This window comes from Microcaecilia unicolor, chromosome 11 (genome assembly GCF_901765095.1).
Source record: "Microcaecilia unicolor chromosome 11, aMicUni1.1, whole genome shotgun sequence".
NCBI classification, from domain to species: domain Eukaryota; kingdom Metazoa; phylum Chordata; class Amphibia; order Gymnophiona; family Siphonopidae; genus Microcaecilia; species Microcaecilia unicolor.
Genome location: NC_044041.1, coordinates 201,548,681 through 201,575,230, shown reverse-complemented (window position 1 = coordinate 201,575,230; position 26,550 = coordinate 201,548,681). Strand labels below are relative to the sequence as shown.

At 44.0% G+C, this 26,550-nt stretch overlaps 1 protein-coding gene across 2 annotated transcripts in view; it reads right to left on the bottom strand.

Moving 5' to 3' along the window:
* The window catches only part of LOC115479832 (serine/threonine-protein kinase 40), a 71,575-nt gene extending 49,148 nt beyond the window's left edge, over positions 1–22,427 (bottom strand). For both annotated transcript variants that reach the window (XM_030218065.1, XM_030218066.1), the window contains exon 1: positions 22,358–22,427. In XM_030218065.1, coding sequence (XP_030073925.1) covers positions 22,358–22,382 — 25 coding nt within the window. In that variant the 5' untranslated portion in view covers positions 22,383–22,427. The remainder of the gene's footprint in view (positions 1–22,357) is intronic.
* Between the last annotated feature and the right edge of the window lie 4,123 nt (positions 22,428–26,550).

Sequence of the window (26,550 nt, the reverse complement as noted above, 5' to 3'; positions counted from 1 at the left end):
ATGACTGGCCTCCGCTTCAAAAATAGTGAAAATCTGTGCTTTAGCCCGTAGACAGAAAATCCACCGGGAGGCCTCAGGTAACTGCAAAGCAACTCACATGATGCAACCTCAGTTTCAGGAAACACAATCAGAAGGAAAAGCTTAGTTCAATTAAGCACAGCAACAAAAGAATTCCTAACACTCAACTGGCTGCCAACAATGCTGTACAGCTTTCATTTTATCCAGTTTAATCTGCTGTATACACAGAAGATCTCACCTGCTGAACACACTACAAAGAAAACTTGCTGCTTATTAATCACCCAATGCAGTCATGAGCAAGGTTCCTTCCTTGTTAAGAGTCATGACTGAGGTCCCACAATTTAAGGGCACTAACAAGAGACAGTAGATGCTGGACACAACGCACACCTTTCTAGTCTTAAGGTTGGATCACTGGTGTTAATTCCATCGTCTTATGTCTAACTAGTAAAAAAGGCCCGTTTCTTACAGAAATGAAATGGGTGCTAGCAAGGTTTTCCTCGGAGTGTGTATGTTTGACAGAGAGTGTTTGACAGTGACTGTGTGTGTGTGACAGAGAGAGAGTGAGACTGTCTCCTCTGTCCTCTGCCCCTCCTCCAGCCACTCAGCGATTCTTCTCTCTCCCCTGGCTCCCCCTCCAGGCATCCAGCGATTCTCCTCTGTCCCCTGCCCCCCTGTAGCCACCCAGCGATTCTCCTCTCTCCCCTGCCCCCCTCTCCAGCCACCCAGCGATTCTCCTCTCTCCCCTGCCCCCCCCCCCAGGCATCCACCAAGTCTCCGTCGCTCCTTTGAAAGCCCTGCCCTGTAGCCTTCCCTTCGAGTTCGTTCCCTCTGAGTCCCGCCTTCTGACGTCATTTCCTCTTCCCGCGAGGGCAGGACTCTGAGGGAACGAACTGGAAGGGAAGGCTACAGACGGGCAGAGCTTTAAAAGGAGCGACAGAGACTCGGTGGGTGCCTGGAAGGGGGGGGCAGGGGAGAAAGGAGAATCGCTGGGTGGCAATGACGGACCGGGCAGCCGGGTTAGGCATTTTTTTACAGACCGATGATTGGTTCCACGTTCTTGTGACGTTGCGGGACAGTGAGAGCCAATGAAACGCTGAGTTACAGACTTACGAACCTTACACTGCCACAGTGCCACGGAGTCAGCTTCAGAACGTTGGAGGTGCTTTTTATTATATAGGATTAGCAAGACCAAGAAATTGCCACTTTGCCATGTAAGTGGTAGCAAAATATGCTAAATGGTTAAAAACCCCAAAACGGTGAATAGCAGCTGCAGGTATAAAAGCTCTCTCAAGGTGGCAGAGACCTGTCTTACTTCGTAACTAAAAGGGAGTGCACCAAAAGCATCATTTACATTCCCCACTACAGCAGAAACATTTATTAGAGAAAAGTGTCTGGTCACAGCTCATGCTTATGCATGGCCTGGATAATCCTGTAAAATCGCATAATGAAATGCCTGCAGTCACAGTTCTCTCGATGTTTGTATGATTCTTTGGAATGAATGACACCTGTCCTTTCTTTTATGGAGTTCTTTTCCAACTACTCAAATTTTTTTTTTTTTTATTGTAAATCGCCTTGATTTGCTTTGTAATTAATGGCCATTTCATCAAATGTCAATAAATACTATTAAAATTAACAGCTGCAGTTGTAGTTATTATTACGTCAAAATAAAACCAAAAACAACAAGTGGAAAAGCCTCCCAAAAATCTTAACTTTTTTTTTTTTTTTTTGTAAAATTTCACAAGCTCACTCTTCCTGCTCCTGGGTCAGGGGAAGGGATACCTGGCTTCAAGTTCAGATTCTCTTCTTATGGGTCAGGGAGAGAATCTCCAGCACATTCCAGTGCTCAAGGGGGAGGGGGAGACTGGGGCTGGTAATAGGAACCTGTATACATCACACAGTGGTCCCTGTAAAAGCTGTGTAAGACACTTAAACATGTTGTGTCACATTTGAAATCCACTATTTTTACTACAACTTATGCTTTCCGAGGACACCTCAACCACGTGTGCAGGGTAAAAAGTGACGAAGCATCCACGGGAGTGGAGGAGTGGCCTAGTGGTTTGCGTGGTGGACTTTGGTCCTGGGGAACTGGGTTCGATTCCCACTGCAGGCACAGGCAGCTCCTTGTGACTCTGGGCAAGTCACTTAAGCCTCCATTGCCCCAGGTACGAATAAGGACCTGTATATAATATGTAAGCCGCATTGAACCTGCTATGAGTGGGAAAGCGCGGGGTACAAATGTAACCAAAAAAATAAAAAACTAAGGTAAGAATCTCCTTTTCCCATGGAAGCAGACGTGGTACTGGTCCTTTGACTCATTTTATTACCAACTGTACTCATTCCCTGTTGCCTCACATATCCTTGGATCTGCACATAAGGGTTTTGTTTTAGGGTACTTCATTTCTCTGGCAAATTTATAGACCAGTTATAAAACTGAGAGATGCTTAAGATCACGTGACCATACGTCTCTGGTGATTTCCAATACCATATGAGATTAGACTGCAGAGGTCTAGAAGACGGCTTTTGGTTTCTGGAGCTCTTCAACTGTTGCACCTTTTTATTTCAGAAGTATTTGTCAGATTTCTTTGAACAAAACAAGCATTTCAAGAACGGTAGTAAATGAGTCATGGGTGATTGTGTATTGCTCAATTTTAAACTTGATTACTTTGCATCTTTTTCACTATTCAAGAGAGACTTATCTATATAGTGGCTGCACCTATATGGATAAATGCCCCATCTGTAAATTTACAGCAGTGCTATACAGATATCTATACAGTGCTGGGGTGGAGCGAGGGCAGAGTGAAGATGTTCCACCTAGGCAGCGATATTAAGCCGCTGTCTGCACATTTAAGCAGTTTAAAGTTAGGACACCATAAAAATTGTGCTAAAACTCAATTACATGAATAACAGCTAAATCTCAGTCTACCATACAGCATTTTCCACACATTTAGCATCACTGCAGAGTTTAGATACAGACTCATGTTTTAAACTCTTGTTTCTCAACTCTATTTATTTTTAATTGCAATCGCTTTAATGCTTTCTTTCAGTCTAAGCTGGGATATCATTTTATAATATGCAACAATTTACACTTGCCCTGACTGTGTAAATGTGTGGGTGTAAAGGCATATTTTTATAGAATACACATGTAGACTGCAATGCAATCTTGACTCTGCCCAAACAATGCCTCTGGAAGCACCTAAGCACAATGCACCTGTAAATCTGCATCACCTTGTCAGCATGTATAACTGTATGCATTTATTCAGCATTTTCTTCACATCCTATATAATAATTCTCACCACCAATGTTCTAATGTGTCTGCCTGTGTCTGTGGCGCCTTTGGAGTTGCTGAGCTAGGCTCCGTAGCCAGGCTGACGTCACTCACAGCTGATTCCCAGGCAGGGGGAGGAATAGGGAAAGACACGGAGCAAGTGGCAGGGAGCAGCGCATCATACAACGACCCTCTTCTCCCCTGCCCACCCCCCCTCCAGCCACCCATATCCAACGACCCTGCTCTCTCAACTGCCCCTCCTTCATCCACGCAGGTTGTGTAAACAATTCTTTGGGGCAGGCAGGAAAGATCCCCGGTCCTGCCTGCTGGCGCTGATGCTCCCCCGCTGCCGGATCGCTGTTCAAAATGGCGGCCTCCAAGACTTCAGCAGAAGTCTCGCGAGTCTGCCATTGGAAGTCTCGGCGGCCATTTTGAACAGCGATCCAGCAGCGGGGGAGTGTCAGCGCCAGCAGCGGACAGGCAGGACCGGGGACCTTTCCTGCCTGCCCCAAAGAATTGGTTACACAACCTGGGTGGCTGGAGGGGGGGCAGGGGGAGAGGAGGGTCGTGGGTCGTGGGGCATGGGTGGCTGGAGGGGGGGGCAGGAGGAGGGTAGGGTTGCTGGACATGGGTGGCTGCAGGGGGGGAGGAGGTGGGGGTGGAAGGGGGGCCTTAGACCATAACAGGAGGGGGGAGGGGGCACTCACTCACTCTCTGTCTCTCACATACACTCTCTATGACACACTCTCTCTAAAACATACACTCCGAGGGAAACCTTGCTAGCACCCGTTTCATTTCTGACAGAAATGGGCCTTTTTTTTTACTAGTATAAAACATGATTTGCATGCATAAATGCTGAAAAATTTACTTCAAAAATGTGTAATCAAACTTAAAGACTCCGGGCTCTCTGAACTCAATTTTTCTATCGTCCATCTCTTTTAGAAATCCACGCTACCAATTCCCGGTGCGGCAAATGAGAGGAAGGCCATTCAATTCCTACGGGCTTCCTCTCATTTGCAGCAAGGGAATTGCTTTTGCGGCTTTGTAAAAGAAGCCCTGTATGTTGACTTGTAACAAGGATTGTGTCAGTGAGTTGCCAACAGTTACATAGGCACCTTTTACTTCTGGTCGCCATATCTCAAAAAAGATATAGCTGAATTAGAAAAGGTTTAAAGAACAGCAACCAAAATGATAAAGGGGATTAAACTCCTCTCATATGAGGAAAAGCTAAAGAGATTAGGGGCTCTTCAGCTTGGAAAAAGAGACGCTGAGGGGGGGGGGATATGATGAAGGTCTACAACAGGTAGAAAAGTGAATCGATTTTTCATTCTTTTAAAAACTACAAAGACCAGGGGACACTCAATGAAATTAACATGGAAATTCTTTTAAAACAAAGAGGAGGAAATATTTTTTTCACTCAAAGAATAATTAAGCTCTGGAACTCGCTGCTGGAGGATGTGGTAACATTGGTTAGTGCATCTGGTTTAAAAAAAAAAAAAAGGTTTTGACAGGTTCCTGGATGAAAAGGTCATAGTTTGTTATTGAGGTGGACATGGGAGAAGCCACGGCTTGACCCAGGATTGGTAGCATGGAATGTTGCTACTAATTGGGTTTCTGCCGGGTTGGAAGCAGAACACAGGGGAGGCTAGATGGACCACTGATCTGTCCCAGAATGGCTGTTCTTAAGTCTATTTTTTGCACTGGTAGGGAAGGAGTGGCCTAGTGGTTAGAGTGGTGGACTTTGGTCCTGGGGAACTGGGTTCGATTCCCACTGCAGGCACAGGCAGCTCCTTGTGACTCTGGGCAAGTCACTTAACCCTCCATTGCCCCATGTAAGCCGCCATGAGTGGGAAAGCGCAGGGTACAAATGTAACAAAAATAAAATAGATACTATTGGAGATTCTACATGGAATGTTGCTACTATTGGAGATTCTACATGGAATGTTGCTACTATTGGAGATTCTACATGGAATGTTGCTACTATTGGAGATTCTACATGGAATGTTGCTATTCCACTAGCAACATTCCATGTAGAAGGATGCGCAGGCTTCTGTTTCTGTGAGTCTGACGTCCTGCACGTACGTGCAGGACGTCAGACTCACAGAAACAGAAGCCTGCGCGGCCACATTGAGTGGCCTAGTGGTTAGAGTGGTGGACTTTGGTCCTGGGGAACTGGGTTTGATTCCCACTGCAGGCACAGGCAGCTCCTAGTGACTCTGGGCAAGTCACTTAACCCTCCATTGCCCCAGGTACAACTAAGTACCTGTATATAATATGTAAGCTGCATTGAGCCTGCCAAGAGTGGGAAAGCGCAGGGTACAAATGTAACAACAACATGGAATGTTACTACTATTGGAGATTCTAGATGGAATGTTAATGTTGCTATTACACTAGCAACATTCCATGTAGAAGCCTGCCCTTGCAGATCAGCAACACGGCCGCGCAGGCTTCTGTTTCTGTGAGTCTGACGTCCTGCAGCCTGCGCGGCCACATTGAGTGGCCTAGTGGTTAGAGTGGTGGACTTTGGTCCTGGGGAACTGGGTTCGATTCCCACTGCAGGGACAGGCAGCTCCTAGTGACTCTGGACAAGTCACTTAACCCTCCATTGCCCCAGGTACAAGTAAGTACCTGTATATAATACGTAAGCCGCATTGAGCCTGCCATGAGTGGGAAAGCGCGGGGTACAAATAAAAAATAATAAATAAAATAAAATCACATCTGAATAATGAACTTCCTTGGGAAAATTTCAAACCTCTGATCAGCTGCTGTACAGGTTGCTCCCCTCTGGGTAAGGGGGTATCTTTCCTGGAGATCTGAGAACTGGCACTCTGCCCTGCTCTCAGACCTCCAGGAAAGTTAACACCCACCAACCACACTGCTACTAGCACTCAAATCTTTAATACTGGGCAGTGAAAGCGTGGGCCAAGCTGGCTTACATCCAGTTTCTGCATTCCATGTCCAGAGATGTGGCAGGCTAAGCTAATGGCCAGTTCCAAGAGCACAGGGACATGCTGATGGAGGAGGGGGAAGCAGTAGACAGCACGAGGTGGGATGAAAGCATGTTGAAACTTTACTATGTTGCATGCTAATAAATGATCTGAATGTGTTATGTAGCAGCCGTCAAATGAAAACCTCAGTTTTCTGCTGTGAATTTAGAGGTTACAGTTTAATTTGAGCTGAGTCACAGGTTAAGCCTACATAAATTATTCTTTTAAGTTAGGCTTTAAAATCTGGCTAAAACACAAGGCCTATATGAGAAACTTTGTTTCCAAATTAATGTTTGTGTATAAAACTTCCCCACCAAAACAGTGAGCTCTGTGACACACGTTATAAACAGATGCTGCATTTGGACAGGCTGCGGGTACTTTGCAGCTTGCTGCATCTTTGTATTCTTCCCTGCAGTCATCTGACGTTCTGCAGCACATCCACACTGTCTGTAATGTAAGTTACAGGGCAACAGGTTAGGAGATTACTGAGAATCTAAAGCAGGACCTCAAGGGGTTATGAATACTCAGAATCCAAGTAAATTATTGCCAAGAACTTTGACTGAAATGTAGAGAACTGTCACTACCTTGGTACTTTCCTTGGGAATGACCCAGAGGTTTGGCGATTGCTACTAGCACGGGACATTACGAAAGTTTTGGGAGGGGTTAATATTTAGCGATTTGACCTGTCTTCCATGGAACAATTTCAGTTAAGGATGTAAGTATATTAAAAAAAACAAACAAACTATTTCAGCTACTGAAATGTAAATAATTAACGATTTAAACCATGTTGTTTCCCAAGTCTGTTCTGAGTACCCCGTTGGCGGTCAAGTTTTCAGGATACCCACAATGAATAGGCATGAAATATTTGTATATAACAGAGGCAGTGTGTGCAAATTTCTTTCATGCATATTCATTGTGCATATTTAGGAAACCTGACTGGCAAGGGGGTAACTCCAGGACTGATTTGGAAAACACCAAGGCCAAGATGCACTAAAGTCGTCGTTAGAGCCGTTCCGTACCGAATTCCATAGCGAATCGGTAGGAAATGGCTATGCATCAAGGAAAGGGAATGCAAATGAGCTACTCGTTGTAGCTCACTTGCATTCTCTATTCCTTCTTAAAACAGTCGGAGAATCGGCCGGTCAAGCATGCGCAGAGCAGCAAAGCGTTATGCTGTCTGCTCTGCGCATGCCAAATACGCCTCTGTGCCGCCTGAAGATGCCGCCGCTCACCTGATATCGGAGAGTGCAGTTGAAAGTGTAAAATAGCCTTCCATTTTGGCCGTTATTCACACCCAAATAATAAAACGTCCTTTTTGGCCGTGCTTCACTCAGCTAAGAGACCTGGAAGTCTCTGAGCCAATCACAGCGCCTTTAGAGCTAAACGCACTGTGATTGGCTCAGAGACTTCCAGGTCTCTCAGCTGAGTGAAGCACGGCCAAAAAGGACGTTTTTATTAATTGGGTGTGAATAATGGCCAAAATGGAAGGCTATTTTTGTGATGGACGTTTTCAACCGCACTCTCCAATATCAGCTGATTTCAAAACTGCCAAAATGGAAGGCTTTTTTGAAGCGGAGCACTTTTTTTTTGTTGTTGTTGTTACTTTTATAGCAGTTTTTCAATCCAGCGCAGCCCCAACGAGAGGTAAGACCTCTCGTTAGATTTTCCGGCGTTTTCCACCGTTAAGGCAATCGGAAAAGGTTAGTGCATCTCATTACAATAGGGTTTCTGCACAATTTGCTCATCTGCATTCCGTTTTGGTTAGCTGCTAGGGTTTACTACTTGCTCATTAAGGGCTTGTTAAGTTTAGTGCATCTGGCCCCAAGTTCCCATGGACCAGTTCTCGTTAACCCTCTGCTTTCTTGCTAACCTGAGAAACATTACAAATAGCATTTCTAAAAGGTCCCCCCACCCCCACCTACTCCAGTCCTCACAAACTTTCCAAATGACATGCTGAATTACATACGCTCCCTTCTGCCTCCTAGTCAACTGAAATGGAATATACTGGGGAACTGTTTTGCCCACAGAAAACTGAACTTGCGGTCAATAACCAAATCTCAGAGTTCATGATTTTAAATCAGAACAGATTTATTTCCAATATTCCTCCAATGCTAGTGCTTCACAAACTGCAGTCTGGTAATCCTCATGATAATCTCTTGATGTTCAGCGGCAGAAATTAAAGAGGGAAAGCCGAGACGAGGAAAGCAAAGTTTAAGGCTACATGCCCACCACGATTCTAAACTATGCTACATCTATCTGTCAAGTACACAGCACTGCAATAATCTCTCAAGATCACATCTCTGTCCTCTGAAAATCTTACAAGCACTGAATACACACAAACATTAATTTGGAAACACAGCAGCAAGACTAATATTTAAAAAGTTAAAATACGAAAGAGCTACCCCACTACTCAAAACAATACACTGACTGCCAATCAAGGTAAGACTACTCTTCAAAGCTTAGCACCCTCATTTTCAAGATACTATTCAGAATGGAACCTGTATATATGCAAGACAGGATCGAATTATCTCCAAGAAATGCAAGCCCAGAAACCAGAAATTACCCACTTCTTCACCTACCCAACTGTAGAAACATAACCTACAAAACCATCTACACAGCAGGATTCAGCTACCTGGGCTCCAAATGGTGTAACTCAATTCCAAAAGCCATAAGACGTATCACTAACTATCTTCAGTTCAGAAAAGAACTGAAAACATACCTCTTCAAAAATTTCTATAGCTAACCACATAAGCTACAAATGACCTCTAATTCACAACTGTAAACCACTATCGTAATTTTGCTGTAAACTGTAAGCCACTTTGAACCGAAACTTGTTTTTGGATAACAGTGAGAGATACAAGAATGCATACAAATAAATACAGCAGGTAACTTATTCCCTAGCCCTTGATTCTGTTCTGCTTTAAAGAGATACCTGCTATTTGCACTGTGAAATATATGTATTTGCTAATGAAATGAGAAGTACAGCATACAGAGACAATATAAAAGTGGTGACCTACCACCTGTACAACAAAATTTGTTTCTGTCACCACTGCCTGTTGTGTACAACTCCACCACCGTTTCCTCTTAATTCTGAGAGCTGCAATGCAATGTATGCAGACATCTACTTTTGACAATGATTATAATATATAATTACGTCCCGAAGGGCTCAGGCAACAGGACATTAATCCCAACACTGTACAGGTTTTCAGCTTCACCCCAAGGCCCACGAAAGGGCCCATTTGTAATCCATCTCTCACCTACCATTGCCCTACAAGTAGCTTATACATTACGGGCATCTTTCCTATGCAAAAGAACTTCACACAGGAGTGGGAAAAGCTTTTAAAAATTTGGTCACTAGTCAAAATTCATTATGAAGATGCTTAATGGTTTATCCTTAGTATACATCACTTTTTATTGACAGATATATAAAAGTCAAGCCTATATCCATCTATATATAGCACTTATAGCATGGTATTGTTGTATCCTACTGCTCTGCATATCAGCCACTATGATGAAACCAGAGTCACAGAGAATGCAACCTGATCAAGAATCCAGAGCAGGTATTTTCACAAGCAAATAGAAGTGCCAGGCCTTACAAAGACAACCCGGTGTGTCATAGCTCTGCAGGATCTACTTATTCATCGTGTTTAGCCTTCTAGAATCTTCTCTCTCATAGCCCAATATCATGAGAAGTGTTCTACCTGAAACCTACTGAATAAATTCATGTGCTTTTACAGAAAGCCACACGAAAAAGCAAAGCAAGCTAAATTACTTGTTTGCTGTTATCAATACAAAGGAACATTTTTGTTTTTACTGTGTTATCACCTGTGTTTCAAACTAATGAATGGGTGGTCTGATTATGCGGATCTCACACTGCCTGCTGAAAAATGTGGTGCAATAATGTTCTTAGAAGCCATATGTCCTTTCTCAACAGATGGTCTTTGACACACATTTCACTGTACTGCAAATACTAAAAGAACTCAACAGAAGTTAACATGGTACAAAGATGAGCAATATTTTTCTTGGAATTTTCTCTTTTTTTGCTTACTAGCAAAGAAAACAAATCTTGCCCACAGCTTATGCAGAGGAAGGAATACATTATTTCTACAAGTGCCCATGTTTACATGAGTAACTTCAAGATGGATCTAGAAGTTACAGGATGACAATGAATGGGAAATCAACTGCATTTAACTGGCTTGACCTTTAAAAAACTTATACCAGCAAAAACCAAATTCATACAGAACTTTCTTCTTTCGGTAGGTAAAGAAAAAACCTCAATTCACAAAGATACAGGCTTTCTGTTGTGAATAACAAGAACTGAAAACAATCTGTATTAGAAGACCCTATCAGAGGTCATGAAATGAAGTACCTACCAGGAACGCAAAAAGATCAGCACGCACATTCCTCAATCTCCATTATCCCAACTGTAAAGGACTAAAATACAAATCCACATACGCAACCAGTTTCTCCTACATCTGCACACAACTATGGAACGCACTACCGAAAGCCATAAAAACAACCATCCTAATTTCTAAATAACAAGACTGATCACGAACTAGACAGAACAGAACTCTTATCACTTGACTGACTAACCTCACTGCTATTAATGAACAAGCACTACCACTTTAATCCTAATGTCTAAAATGTTTTCTCTTTAATTGACGACTCAACATATGTTACAATCCAATCTATTACTCAGGAACTTATAGGCAATACCATAACATATTCTACTTTGCCATGTATGTACGCACCTTATGCAATACCACTTTAATCCTTATGTCGAAAACGATCTTTCTATAATTGATGACCTAACATACGTTACAATCCAATCTACCACTCAGGAACCTAAATGCAATACCATAATGTATTATTCTTTACCATGTATGTACGCACCTTAATGCAATACCATTTGTAATTCTGTTAACTGGAAATGGCAATCGCCATTACGGCAAATGTAAGCCACATTGAGCCTGCAAATTGGTGGGAAAATGTGGGATACAAATGCTATAAATAAAGTTGGAAAGAGGAAAATTTAAACATCAGTAAATATTTCTTCACAGAAAAGGTGTTAATGCTGGGAATACCCTCCTGCTGGAACCAGTGTGTACAAGAATGAAGACATTCAAAAGGCATGAGCTAAACACATTTCTAACCAAAGCAAAACTTAAATGAATTTCACATTATAGGAAAGCATGAGGAGGAACCCTGCATGGAGAAGCAGTAACAATTAACAGCCTTATTGGGCAAACTGGATGGGCCGTGCTGGTCTTTTTCTGCCGTCATCTACTATGTTTACTGGGCAAACTGGATGGGCCGTGCTGGTCTTTATCTGCTGTCACTATGTAAAAGCAAGTCTCAGTATTTCCAAATAAAGAAGTGTTTTTGGCAACAGTCTGCGAGAAAAGGGCTTAGAGATTTAGCACTGCTAACATGTATATATTCACTGTAATCCATCTTTAGGCCCTGAACGTATCAGTGCTTCTGAAATAATGCAGTTGCCTCAAACCCATTTCTCCTTCGTTTTACTTTAACTGTATGCTTATATTTATCATGAGTACTTGCTTTGATATTTTATTAAGTCAAGTGGTAGAGTAGTTTACAATCAAAACAAGACTGAAAAGAACTCCACAACTGATGATAGGAGAAGCAAATAAGTAAGGTAACAGTGGCAACGGATACATCTATAGGTGGTCAAAGTGCCAGATTTTAAGACTGGCCTTAAAAAAATGTATTTATAAGGTCTTGGGTCCAAGTGCAAGTGACACAGCATTCTAAAGTGTGGGTGCCCTGAAGAAAAGGAGAAATTAGGTCTTACCAATTTTCTATCAATCCTTCTCACTATTCCAGAACCTGTGGGATACTGGTGTCCTTCAACCAGCAAGTGGAGATAGAGAACTGAAAACTGAGCAGAGACAACTCTCTTGGCATCCAGTCATATTTATAGACAAGTAATAAGGAGAAACTCAGAACACACACAACATTTAATAATTCGCTAACACTAACCAGACGAGCAAACATATGTGGACCTCTCTTGTAGAGAAGAGATATGAAGGAAGCACCATACAAGGTGACAGTCATTATTTGACCCATTACATTGCACCGAGGCAACATCTCAGAAATCTCAGGTGGGTCTCTGGAATAGTGGGAAGGACTACTGGAAAGAAAATTATCAAGCAAGACCTAATCTCTCCTTCCATTACGTAGCTTCCCACAATTTCAAAACCTGCGAGATGTTTTAAAGCCCAGGATGTTGATGCACACCTCATAGACTGAGCCTACAAAGCCCAAGGAGCCTGCTTCCCAGCAAGCAAATAAGCTGTCATGATAGTCTCCTTCAGCCATTTAGCAATTGTCGGCTTGGAAGCCATGAGACCAAGCCTCTGATACCAAAATGCAAAGTCTGACGCAACAACCATCAAGAACGCTGTCTTAAGCGTAAGATCTCTCAAGGAGGCCTTCTGGAATGGCTCAAAAGGAGGCACTTCTGAAGAGCCCGAAGAACTAAATTAAGGTTCCACTCTAGACATGGCATATGAAAGGGAGGCCACAAGCGGCCTGCTCCCCACCAGAATCTAATGAAATCTGAGTAAGCCGCAAGAGATGTCTTCTGTAGTTGGCCCCTGAAACAGGCCAAGGATGCAACCTGAACTTTTAGAGAATCCAATGTCAATCTTTTATGAAGACCTGTCTGGAGAAACACTAGGATGTGCATGATCTGAGCAGAGAAGGGAGAAAGTCCAGGCCCAGAATAGCCCTCGAATGTCTCCACACCCTTGCATACACCACGGATGTAATGTTTCTGAGCCTGAAGCAAGGTAGCAATAAACAAATTAGAATAACCTTTTCATCTCAACCAAGCCCTTTCAATGGCCAAAGACGTAAGAATAAAGGGACACAGATCCTTCATGACCTTGCTTCAGTAGGCCATGTACCTGCGAAAGACAGAGTGGACCCCCGTCCAGAAGTCAAATTAAGTCCGCGTACTACAGCCTCTGCGGCCAATCCAAGGCTAGGAGAATTATTCAACCCTGATGCAATGCAATCCTTTTCAACACATGGCCTACCATGGGCTAAGGATGGAAGACATACAGTTGATGTGTCTCTGGCCAGGGTGCAGTAGGGCATCGATCCCTATCAAGCCCAGTTTTTCCAATGGCTGAAGAACTTGGACATTTTGGGAGTTCTTTTCATTGCCATCAAGTCCAGAAGCGAAGAACCCCATCTGTCCACTATCAGCTGAAAACCCTGGTTGGATAGTTCCCATTCTCCTGGATCTAAGGAATGCCTGCTGAGAAAGTCCGCCTCCACATTCCAGGACCCAGCAATGTGAGCTGCCAACAAGCAGAGAAGATTTTTCTCCGCCTAACTGATGAGGAAGGCCGCCTCCACTGCTATTGTATAACTGCGGGTCCCACCTTGGCTTGTTGATATAACCCACCACCGTCGCAATGTCAGAGAAAACTCAGACAGAAGCCCCTGCCAGAAAGGAAGCCAAGTCACGTAAGGCATTCTGCTCTGCCCTGAGCTCCAAGGATTTATCAACCATTGAGACTTCTGTTCCATCCAAGTGCCCTGTGCCAGATGGAACTTGTAATGAGCTCCCCAACCTGACTTGCTGGTGTCCGCAGTCATCATCTCCCACTGCGTTATCAGAAAGGGAGCTCTGACAGTCAAAATCCTGGGAGACACCCACCACTGCATACTCCATCTGGTAACCAGTATCCAAGGAAGATGAAGGTTATACCTTCTGTGACACTGGAGACCAGTGGCTGAGAAGAAACTCCTGTAATGGCTGCATAAGAGCCCACGCCTATGACAACACTTCCATCACCGCTGACATTAACCCCAGAACTTGGACTAGTTCGCCTTGACTGAAAAGACAAATCTGTTGAACCAGCTTCTATGAAGAAGATCCTCTCCCTTGTTGTGCCCAACAAAACACCCAGATACTCAATCTGTGATGGAGTTAGTCTACTCTTCTCAAAATTGAACTGCAAGAGACGGACAACTTGTCCGTCACTATCATGCTGTCCAAATAGGATGACACATGAATGAACCAGCCATTGAAATATGGGTGAACTCCGATTCCCTGGCACTGAAGGAAGGTCGTCATACCACCATAACCTTGGTAAACATTCTTGGTGCCTTGGCGAGACCGAAGAGCAAGCCCTGAACTGGAAGTAATGGCACCGCAAAACGTAGAAACCTCTGATGCGATGACCATATGAGCATATGCAAGTACGCTTTCTTGAGACTGAGGGCAGTGAGAAATTCTCCCGCTTGAACCGAGGCTATGACTGCTTTTAGTATTTCCATGTGAAAGCGAGACACTAGGAGGCAGCAGTTTAGACTTTTGAGATCTAAGACCACACGAAAGGTACCTTCCTTCTTTGGAACAATGAAACAGAGTATCTGCCTTGTCCCCGTTTGGCCTGGGAAACTGGAACAATGACAAGGAGTCTATGGTGGCCTGAACCTCGACTGTCTTGGTTCCTTTTTGACAAGGAGACTGCAAGAAGAGAGGAGTGACCAGGCGGGAGAACTCAAACTTGCAACTTTCTGTAAGAATATCCAGAACCTACTGGTCTGACGTGATTTTGACCCACTCCTCCCAAAACTCCAGAAGACGTCCTCCCACCATAAAAGGAGACAAGTGGATCAGTCTTGCATCATTGTGAAGCTCAGGAGGCATCAGACGCTCTAGCTAAGAGGACCTTCCTGTCCGCATGAAAGGAAGACTGGTGTGCCTGAAAGCGGGACTTCTGACCATATTACTGATGGCCAGGCCGGTATGGACGACCAGAGGTTTTTGGCTTATCCTCCAGCAACCACTGTGGCTTAGTTTCCCCCCAGTTCTTTAACCAAGTTACTGAGATCTTCTCTAAATACCATTTGCCCTGAAAGGGCAGTTTAACTAGACGTGTCTTTGATGCCGCATCCACTGATCAATGCCGCAACCATATTTGTCGACATGCCATGACAGCCAAAGACATATTGCGAGCCATAACCCGTAACATGTCTAACATCGGTCAAGTAGGTCAACCCTGCTTCCAGCGGGATTTTATGATGCCTGTCTTAGGTTGCAGACTGTCAATGCCTCTTCAGGCACGCTCGTGCCACTTGGGCAATAAGTATTGAGCATAGGATGTGGTGTTTACACAGCAATCAAGTACCAGTCTTGGACATTTTGGACATCAGAGTTCAAGATTTTGGATTTATTTATTTTATTTGTATCCCGCATTTTCCCACCTATTTGCAGGCTCAATGTGGCCTACATAGTACCGTAATGGTGATCGCCAATTCCGGTATGAACAAATACAAAGTGATGTTATGGTAGAATAAAGATCATGTGTAACAGACATATTAGGGAATCGTAGGGAAGAAGAGTTATGTCCAGTACGAGCTTTGGTTTCGTTGTGTTGCATGGTTCAGGCATTTAAGCTGGATCGGTAAGGTATGCCTTTTTGAACAGGTTAGTTTTTAGTGATTTCTAGAAGTTTAGGTGGTCATACGTTGTTTATATTTACTGAACTATGGAATACTAGATTGGGACATTTTGGGACTTAGTTTTAATTTTGTAACTTGATTGAACACTTTCACTGAATATTGTTTGGCACCTGTGCCGAAACAGTGGGTTTCCAAGCCTGAAAACTGTATTATTTCATGAAGTGTATTTCTCCTAATTGGCCAGTAGATGGCGCTTATTTTGAGTTTTAAAACTGTTGCCGGAAAAGACTCTTCTCCAGTTTCAGGCAATCTGCAGTACCATTGGGCAGCTACTTTCAAAATTGATGCCCTGGGCTTTGATTGGTCCTGGATTTCAAATCTAACCTGAAGGTACTAGATTTTCCAAGTCTCAGCCAGGGAGAGAAGAGAGAAAGATCTCTTTAATGAGGCCCTGTGAGCAGTTATATTTTATAACATGTGAGCAGCTGCAGTTCCTGAACTCCCCAGGTACTTCTCTGGTAGTAAACAAATATTTAGACAGTTTTATAATTGATCCATATTCAGTTACCTGTTATTGTCTGCTGATTTCACCTTTTTCTGATCACTGTTGAAGTTCTGTGACAATAAACCTTATTTAGTTTATTGTCTCTGCTGTCCTGGACTAAGAATCCTGGTTCATGTTTTTGGGTCAGTGGGTGCTTTCTGGGAACTATGAGACCCCTGGAGTGTGGCCCCAGTGTCCTAGAAATCACTGGAGAATAACAGAGTGGGAGACTAGCCCAGAGGAAAGCGGGACCCAGTCGGTAGGTGGAGGGTGCTAGTATAAAGCACGAGTCCAAGTGCAGGAGGGGCTGGGCAGTGCTAGGCAGACCCTTCAGGTGGCCGCAGGCAGATGCTAGGCATTTCATGACAGCATCCACTAGGAAGATTGTGCTTCATCATCTGATGTTTACAGCAAGTTGTATTGGATAACATCTTCCACCAGACAAATATTTGACTTATGGTGGTTTCAACAGATGTAATTATTTAAGGTGCAATGATGGTGACATTAAAATGACCCTTAGTGGGTGTATGATTTAAAAAAAAAAAAAAAAACACTGAGAACCATGCACTATGTTTAAATTTTAATTGAATGCATTTCAGAATTTATGAATTACTAGTCTTTAGTTGTGATTTTTCTTCACCCAATGCGTAATTAAACTCTGGAATTCGTTGCCGGAGAACGTGAAGGCGGTTAGCTTGGCAGAGTTTAAAAAGGGGTTAGACGGTTTCCTAAAGGACAAGTCCATAAACCGCTACTAAATGGACTTGGGAAAAATCCACAATTCCAGGAATAACATGTATAGAATGTTTGTACGTCTGGGAAGCTTGCCAGGTGCCCTTGACCTGGATTGGCCGCTGTTGTGGACAGGATGCTGGGCTCGATGGACTCTTGGTCTTTTCCCAGTGTGGCATTACTTATGTACCTATGATTACTTAATAGATTTCACTACTTCAAGTAGATAATTATGTATAGTATCGAGACAGAAGAACATTTAAAGAAATCATGGGCTAGGAGAACCACATTTGAAATTCTTCTGTCGCTGAAATCTAACCCTATGTGGGTCACATCACCTTTGCGTGTTTCAGTTTATCCAACCTGACTGGACCCGCCCTTTGAAAGGTTTTCGAAGAAGCATCAGAAGACGGCAGCCAGAGCATTCACCTTGGAGGAGGCTACATGCACCATTTCTGAAAACACTGAATTATAAAACAGTAAGGATTCTGGTTTAGATAAAAACTGCTACGTGAATCCAGGCTATTAATGCCATTCTATATATTACCTACGGGTCTGGCCATGAAGTGGCAGCAGCACATCCCAAATTGGGACTTCTAATCCCTTCATCTAGCTGAACAGAGCTCTGCCCTACAACTGAACTTCCAGGCTGGGTGAAAAACACTGTTCAGAATAGAAAATCCCAAGCATGACTTCCTCTAAAAACATCCACGTGCATTAACAGACCATTCGCCCTCAACATGTACTTAGGTTTAGCTGAAGATGAGAAAAGTTGTTTGTGAAACACTCAGCAAGCTTCTTCCCCAGCTAGGAGGCCAATTCCAGCAATAGACAATTCCTACAGCTGTAAGGCTTTTTCCCCATTGCAAATTACACTGGAAAAGCTTTATTTTTCCACCTAGGGATGTCCTGCTTTGAAATCAGATTAGTATAATGACAAAGTGAAAGAAGAAATACCACAAAACCACACACAAAGAGAAACTAGCTAGGAAACTTGCAGCAGAGAAGAGTGAGATTAAAGGAAGCTGACTGCCCATCAAATAATCACAGGGGGGTGGGGGGGGAGGCGGTCACCCTGTCATCAACAAAAGCAATAAGGAAAGGAAATGATTCTGATAAATGACAACTCGACACAGAGGAAAAAGAACCTGACAGTGAGACCTTTCTTCACATTAATCTGTGGACTCTGTGTGCAACACCTCAAAAAACAAACAGAAGAGGGCCAATTTTTCACTTCAGGAACACAAGTCCACTGCATTATAAATAATAAACCATAAACTGTGACTGGACCTTCCAACAGGCCTGGAGGAGAATGCAGTTTCACTACACTATTTCTTCATTTCTCTTCTTGGACTGTGCAACTGTAAATCCAACCAACCTTCTCGGCTAAGCCAGATGTACTCGGCATTCTTCCTGCAAACAAAATGGGGAAAACGAGGCCCACTGTCAGGTCCTGATGTCATAGCTAGAATTTTAAAGACACTATTCACACGGAACAAAGTGGATTTAAAAACAGATGATCTAGAAATAACCAAAGGAAACATGATTCCGATAGGAGAAATTTAACTCGACATTATATGAATCTGTCAATTTTCATCATAGTCTCTCTTAATATGTACCGCAAACCTGCTCTGTATAGCCCTACGTTTCATATATATAATCCCCTTCCAGTGAAATCAAAGTTACTGTGACCACAAGGTTTCATGCAGGCTTCTCTCCTGCCAAATAAATTTAGCTTTTTGTTTTAAACAGTCTTGGATCAGGTAGTTACTCCCCTACCCCATACCTCAGCGAGGCTGGGGGCATGCTTTCCTGTCTTCTCACAAAATTTTAAAGGCCTCTCAGGACCATATTTAAGAGTTGGAGATGCTACTAAACCTCTCAAGATAGCCTCCATGTGCACAAGCTTTTCCTTCCCTCAAACATCTCAGACCCAGTGGGAGGTGGCCTCATGGCACACTGACAATGCAGTGCAATGTGACATGAGGCACCTAGGCTCATTTTCAGATACAGCTTCAGTACAGACAGCATCTACAACCCTCAGGATGGGAGGGTGTGACTGCTGCACTATACTAATATCTTGCAACAAGCAAAAACGCAATCTTGTACAAGCCATTGCAAAAGAAGCTGGGATTCATGATTCTTGGCCAAGGAATGTCACTACCACAAAAAAAAACACAGAATGATACCGAGTGGAGGGCACAGTGGCAACAAAAGCTGTGGCCTGCACATGATGGTGTCTAGTGTGGACACTGAAGCTGAAAAAAAAGTCCATCACTGAGAAACAGGAAAAGGTAATGAGCAACAAAGAGAATTAGCAACAAAAAATTTCAAAACATCCCATGACAAGGGGAAAAAGCCTTGGTCCTGAGAGGAAGCAGCACAATGAGTGGGAAGTTACACAGAATATTTGAGCTACCAGACAGGGTTAAAAAAAAAAAAGGTCAATACAACTTAGCATCGTGTCTCTTCCAATAAAAAATAAAGCTTTGTTAAATAACCATCATAAGTCATGATGATGAAACTGTAAAAATAAGGCTGCAGTGAAGCAGAGGTGTGTACAGCTGTGGCAACCACACCTTCAAGGGGATACAGACTGAATACAATTGTTCCAGAGCGTAGCCATGAAAATGGTCAATGGTCTTCACCATAAAACATATGGAGACGGAATTCAAGATCTAAATATGTATCCCTGGAGGAAAAGAATGGAAGCTAAGATATGATCAAGACATTTAATGTACAAATGCACAGTTAAGTGGGCTTCTTTCAACAGAGAGGAGGCCTCTACAGCAGGCTGGTTCAAGTTCAGTCCTTGAGGGCTGCAAACAGGCCAGGTTCTCAGGATATTCCTAAAGAATATGCATGAGAAAGATCTGCATGCCCACCACATCCATTGTATGCAGCTCTCACACATTCATTTATTGTAAACTGCTGAGACCTGCGAGTTAGCTTTTGCGGTATAGCGGTATAAAAGCACTAGGTAGCACACATGCAACCAAATGGCTGGTGACTGGTAAGATCCCTTCCTCTTTCCCTCCACACAGTAAAGAATTAGGAAGCAACTGCACTGTGGGGTTAGAAAGCATACTGTTGCATGACAATATTTTAAAAATAAACTACAGAAACACAGAATTTGACAGTAGAGGAGGCCTACTGAGCCAATCCAGTCTGCCCAGTTTATTTCACAGTGGTGCAACACCACAAACCCTGGTTGATCCTCAGTCTAGAGAAGGAAGGGATTTGGTACACCACCTTTCTATGGCTACAATCAAAGCGGTTTACATTTTATATACAGGCACAAAGTAAGTACATAGGACAATGGAGGATTAGGCAAATTCCCTCAAGCTTCATACTGTAAGCTCTTCTCCCACACTAATCTCTCCTCTGGAAAAAAAAAAAGTTTGCTTTCTCTATGTTTGCCATAGCCTTCCTTGCAATCTCATGCCTAGGATAAACACATTCAGGTGCTTAAGTATGATCTCATTTGAGTTTTGGTTATCATCCTACCAATATCCTTTCGGAGGTACAACCACCAGAACTGAATGCCTTAAAACTTAACTATGGGGTTAAAATTCAGAGCAGTAACCACTGTGTTAATTTAAATGCCAGTTCCAGCATTTTAAATTAACAGATACCTCCACTGTGTGGTGACCACCACTGCACATTTAGATTTGGCCTGCTAGCCATCCAATCTACCTGCACGGTGGCTGAATTTCAGTGCTATGGGAGCCAAAAAAGTGTTATTCTATAAGCTGCGTTTAAAGTTAGGCACGGTTTCTATTATAGCGCTTATGACTGGGAATCACAGTTGAATTTATGCATATAAATGGCAATTAAATCTAATTAGTGCCAATAATCGCTTATTACATAGTAGATGACGGCAGAAAAAGACCTGCACGGTCCATCCAGTCTGCCCAACAAGATAAACTCATATGTGCCACTTTTTGTGTATACCTTACCTTGATTTGTACCTGTCTTTTTCAGGGCACAGTCTGTATAAGTCTGCCCAGCACTATCCCCACCTCCCAACCACCAACCCTGCCTCCCACCACCGGCTAAGCTTCTGGGGATCCCTTCCTTCTGAGCAGGATTCCTTTATGTTTATCCCACGCATGTCTGAATTCCGTTACCGTTTTCATCTCCACCACCTCCCGCGGGAGGGCATTCCAAGCATCCACCACTTTCTCCGTGAAAAAATACTTCCTGACATTTTTCTTGAGTCTGCCGTTCTTCAATCTTATTTCATGTCCTCTCGTTCTACCGCCTTCCCCTCTCCTGAAAAGGTTCGTTTGCGGATTAATACCTTTCAAATATTTGGACGTCTGTATCATATCACCCCTGTGCAAAGAAAAGCTACGAGAACGTTATGGGATTTGCGTTACAAGACGTATGAGGAGAGACTTGCTGAACTAAACACGTATACTCTGGAGGAAAGAAGAAACAGGGATGACATGATACAGACGTTCAAATATTTCAAAGGTATTAATGCGCAAATGAACCTTTTCCGGAGACGGGAAGGCGGTAGAACTAGAGGACATGAAATGAGATTGAAAGGGGGGGGGGGGGGAAGACTCAGGAAAGATGTCAGGAAGTATTTTTTGACGGAGAGGGTGGTGGATGCTTGGAATGCCCTCCTGCGGGAAGTGGTGGAGATGAAAACGGTAACGGAATTGAAACATGCATGGGATAAGCATAAAGGAATCCTGTACAGATGGAATGGATCCTCAGGAGCTTAGTCGAGATCGGGAGGCGGGGCTGGTGGTTGGGGGGCGGGGATAGTGCTGGGCAGACTTACACGGTCTGTGCCCTGAAAAAGACAGATTCAAATCAAGGTAAGGTAGACACAAAAAGTATCACATATGGGTTTATCTTGTTGGCAGACTGGATGGACCGTGCAGGTCTTTTTCTGCCGTCATCTACTATGTTATTATGTTTCTCTTTTCCTCCAGAGTATACATGTAATTATACATATTATAATATATTAATATACATAGTATATTATTGGATTAAATCGCGTATGCAACCATTTTTGGAACTTTTGTTGCATTAGGGGAATTTTGTCACTTTTTTTGGCAGCTGGTAAATGTATAACGCCCTAAACCCTGCACATCGGCTAATGCCTTCCTGTTACCTGGGCTGTCTGTGGATCAAAGGTTAACCCACTAATCCAGGATGTTTCAACTTCTTTTCTCAGGTCCCCCTAGAGGGGGTTCCGGGCAGTTCCTGCTGTCACTGAAAAGCCCGGACTGTACCTCGTCTGCTAACAAGAAGACAAACGGTATCACCTGTCACCGGGGGCCGCTCTTATCCCCCCTCCCCCTCCCCCGGTGCAGGTGAGGCCTAAGGGTCCCGCTCCCGACTCACCTGGCCCGGGGCCCAGCGCCTCCATGTCCGCGATTCCCCTTTTCTCCGGGATATTTACTCCTGGGAGGAAGGAGGGGGTGGGGGGGACGGGGGGGGGAGGGAGGGCGAGGGGGGGGAGCCGGCGGCAGCCCCGAAACCGGCGGAAAAGAGGAGGAGAAGCCGCCGCCTCCGCCGAGCACTGACTGGTCTCCTCCAGTCCCCGGTCACACGACACGAACGGCAGCAGCGAGCGCGCGCCACCCGGCCCCCACGCGCGTGCGCCCAAAGCCGGGGCAGCCAGAGAGAGGGCGGGGGACGCGCGAGGGCAGCCCCGCCCACCGGGGGGCAGGGCGCAGGCGCGGAATTGGAGGGGAGCCGCGCGTGCCGGAGGGAAGGGGAGGGGCCGGCGACCTGGTGCACGCGCGGTGCTGCTGAGGAGGAGGAGGAGGAGGGGGAGGGCCGGGCTCTTTAAACACACAGAAGACGGTGGGTGTTTCGGACTGGGATTATATTTAGAAACCAGGGCCATGAATGATCTAAACCTCTCTTAGGAGGACCCCAAAGACAATCAGGGCACCCGCTGCAACCCCAAAGGACCTGATGGTCCACATGGTCTCAATACAAAACATTGTGGTAATAAGGCAAGTGGCCAGAAGCAGACGGTGCTAGAATTTGACTGCCCCTATCGGACCGACCGTTCACTTGTCTCTTAGATTGTAAGCTCTTTGAGCAGGGACCGTCCCTCTATGCTAAATTGTACAGCGCTGCGTAACCCTAGTAGCGCTCTAGAAATGTTAAGTAGTAGTAGTAGTATTACATATAGCAGTGATTTAACCAGAGCTGAGATTGTGATGTCATAATGCCTCATTCCACCAATGCCTAAGAGCCAACCTCATCAGTGATGTCACAATGGCTCGACTGTCCTATACTTGGCCCACTTCCCCCCTTAGTGTGAAGAGTTTCAGTCTCTGGTATCCAGAGCTGAGATTGTGATGTCATAATGCCTCATTCCACCAATGCCTAAGAGCCAACCTCATCAGTGATGTCACAATGGCTTGATTGTCCTATATTTGTCTCACTCTTATCTATTAGATTGTAAGCTCTTTGAGCAGGGACTGTCTCTCTTTGTTAAATTGTACAGCGCTGCGTAACCCTAGTAGCGCTCTAGAAATGTTAAGTAGTAGTAGTAGTATTACATATAGCAGTGATTTAACCAGAGCTGAGATTGTGATGTCATAATGCCTCATTCCACCAATGCCTAAGAGCCAACCTCATCAGTGATGTCACAATGGCTTGATTGTCCTATATTTGTCTCACTCTTATCTATTAGATTGTAAGCTCTTTGAGCAGGGACTGTCTCTCTTTGTTAAATTGTACAGCGCTGCGTAACCCTAGTAGCGCTCTAGAAATGTTAAGTAGTAGTAGAATCCATAGGGAGAGCAGCATAAGCAGTACAAAAAAAAAAAAAGAGGAGGTAATAACACCTATGTACAGGTCCTTTATGAGATTTCAACTAGCAGATTGTGGAGGATGCATTTTCAGATTTATGCACATGCGAACTCGGTAACTTGCCTCTCCTACCAAATTTTGATAGGTGCTGGAGCCTTGATCTGGACCTGGCACTACTGTGCTGAAGGCTCAGTGCCATAGAAGCCAACTTTTGAAAATTATCGGTGGGGGGGGGGGGGGGGGTGGTAAGCCCAATGAAAATTCCCTCTCCCTGGACATAATCAAGGAATTTGTTCAATTTTGGGGGTGCTCAATCACTCACAGGGCTGGCTCCTATGGTCAGTGCTACAGTAACTACTCTACTTCAACCGGTAAGTTCAGTGCAGTGCCTTGTCCCCCTCCTGCCACACGTTTTCTGTTACTACAGAAACCCCTGCAATATGAGGAGCTCTGCTATGCCTGGCTGTGTCCAGGACCAAGGGCTCAGTCACTGGTTGATGAAAGTTGCTGCTGCAAGGCTGGGCTTCAGCACAGCAGCAGAGGTTATTGGGTTCAGTGGGATAATAGAGGTAACGGGTGGAGGGTGCAGGACATTGTGAGAGTTATCCATGGATGCCCACAGTTGAAATGTAGCCCTGTCTGAAAGGCTATGGACAAGCTGGAGGAAGTACAGAGAAAGGCAACCAAAATAATCCAGGGTTTTTACAACAAGAGATGTGAGATCAAATGCAACTTTAAGAGAAGAGAGAAGGGCATTTCTACTTCCAAAATATATAAATCAGGAACAAGAAGCAGACTTTTTTTTTTTTTCAGAGGTTGTGGTATGAGGCTGTGAGGGCGTAGACTCAGGAGCAACCTCAGAAAATATTTTCTCACGGAAAGGGTGGCGGATCACTGAACAGCTTTCCAGAAGAGGTGGTGGAGAGAAAAAACACAGTAACAGAATTCAAGAAAGTCTAGGATAAGAACAGAGGAGCCCAGGCTACCATGAAGTGAGGAAGAAGCCAAGAGATCGACTGGAATCTGTGGCACTGGACCAGGAATTTAATGTAATCTAATGGTCCTTATCTGTCCTCATATTTTATACATGGAATTTAAATGCCCACACAGGGCAGTCATACTACTTTAACATAGTTTGTGTTTCTGTCATGCACGCTATAGGCAAAGAATAGTGAACCTCTTTTGAAAAAATGTATTTATTTAAACATGCTGCAGGACACTGCTCATTTGATAGCCAGAGCTGCCATGAACTTGTAATAACTGCAGAATTGTGATTTCATCTGAAGTCACATCTAGACTGCCCCAATTTGACTGCCCCCACTTGACTGACTGTACATTTGTCCTTTAGATTGTAAGTTCCTTTGAGCAGGGACTGTCCTTCTATGTTAAATTGTACAGCGCTGCGTAACCCTAGTAGCGCTTTAGAAATGTTAAATAGTAGTAGTAGTAGTAAATCTTGGTCAATTTCAGGACATGGGACAGAAGACAATGGAGGCTTTTTTTCTACTTATATTTGCTTTTGAGCTGGTCAAATAACACCAATGAGATCTTTCAAACACAGAAAGCCCTTCTGTACCTGTGCAGACAATAAAAACGTCTGTGCTAAGTCACTTCTGCTAATCTTCAGATGAACTGACAACATTAGTGTTCGGCTACCGAATGCTTATTTTATGCCTATATCACCAGCCATCACTGAGCTCCTAAATACATCATGCCACAGCTGTTCCAATCTTTTTCAGAACTCTTCTTTAGGCGGATTGATCACAGTACATAAATACAGCAGGAACAGCTGAAGAGTGGACCCTGGGAAGGAGATCTTTAAAAAAAAAAAAAAGAAGAGGTATGCACCTTGAATTTCAATCTAGAAATAGCAACGCTGCAAGGTGACGTAAGAAAGAAAGTCCTATAACCAAGGAATATGTAGATGTTATTTGGAAGACTAGCACAGGACTTCCAACTCTGTCTTGGGGAACAAACAACCAGGACACCCACAATGAATACGCATAAGATCAATTTGCATACATGGGAGACTTACCCCTGGATTCTATATATATATATATAGCACTGAGATTTTGGTGCTGAAATTTGCACACAGATTATGAGACAATTAATTGATGCTAATTATTGCAGTTAATTGGCAGTAACAAACTTACATGCACATCTCCCCCCACCCTATTCTATAACCTGCACACTTATATCCTCTAGCGTGTAACTCAAAAGGGGATGGTTAGGGGAGTAGCAGGGGCATTCCTAAAAGTTGCATACAGGGTTATAGAATAGCCCCGTTTCCATGCCAGGAGTTGGTTGCTGGCATTTGCACCAGGTTTCAGCTGGTATAAATACTGGTGCAGACATGGGTTCTGGGTTCTTTTAATGGAATTGTGCTTTTTTTTTTCCATTTTCACAATGCCAGCCTTAGTGCATGCACATTGATCTCCTGCATATTCATTGTGGGTATCCTGAAAACCTTCCAGGGCAGATTTGGGAAGCCCTGCACTAGCCAGCACTGTTGGTGAGAGGAGAAAAGGGATGATCCTGAGAAACCTCCATGAACCATCGCCCCTGATGTCATTCCTTTGGGGTGCATGTTTACAGCTGATTCACTGAAGGTGTGGCACTGGAGTGAGCACTGCATGAGGCATACACACGAGTAGATTGCACAAGCAAAATACACGACTTTAGCTCTCATGTTGCAGCTACAAATAATAAGCTGTTTCTTAGCGGCATCGCTCATACACCCAGAATGAATCAGCCTGAATGAACCA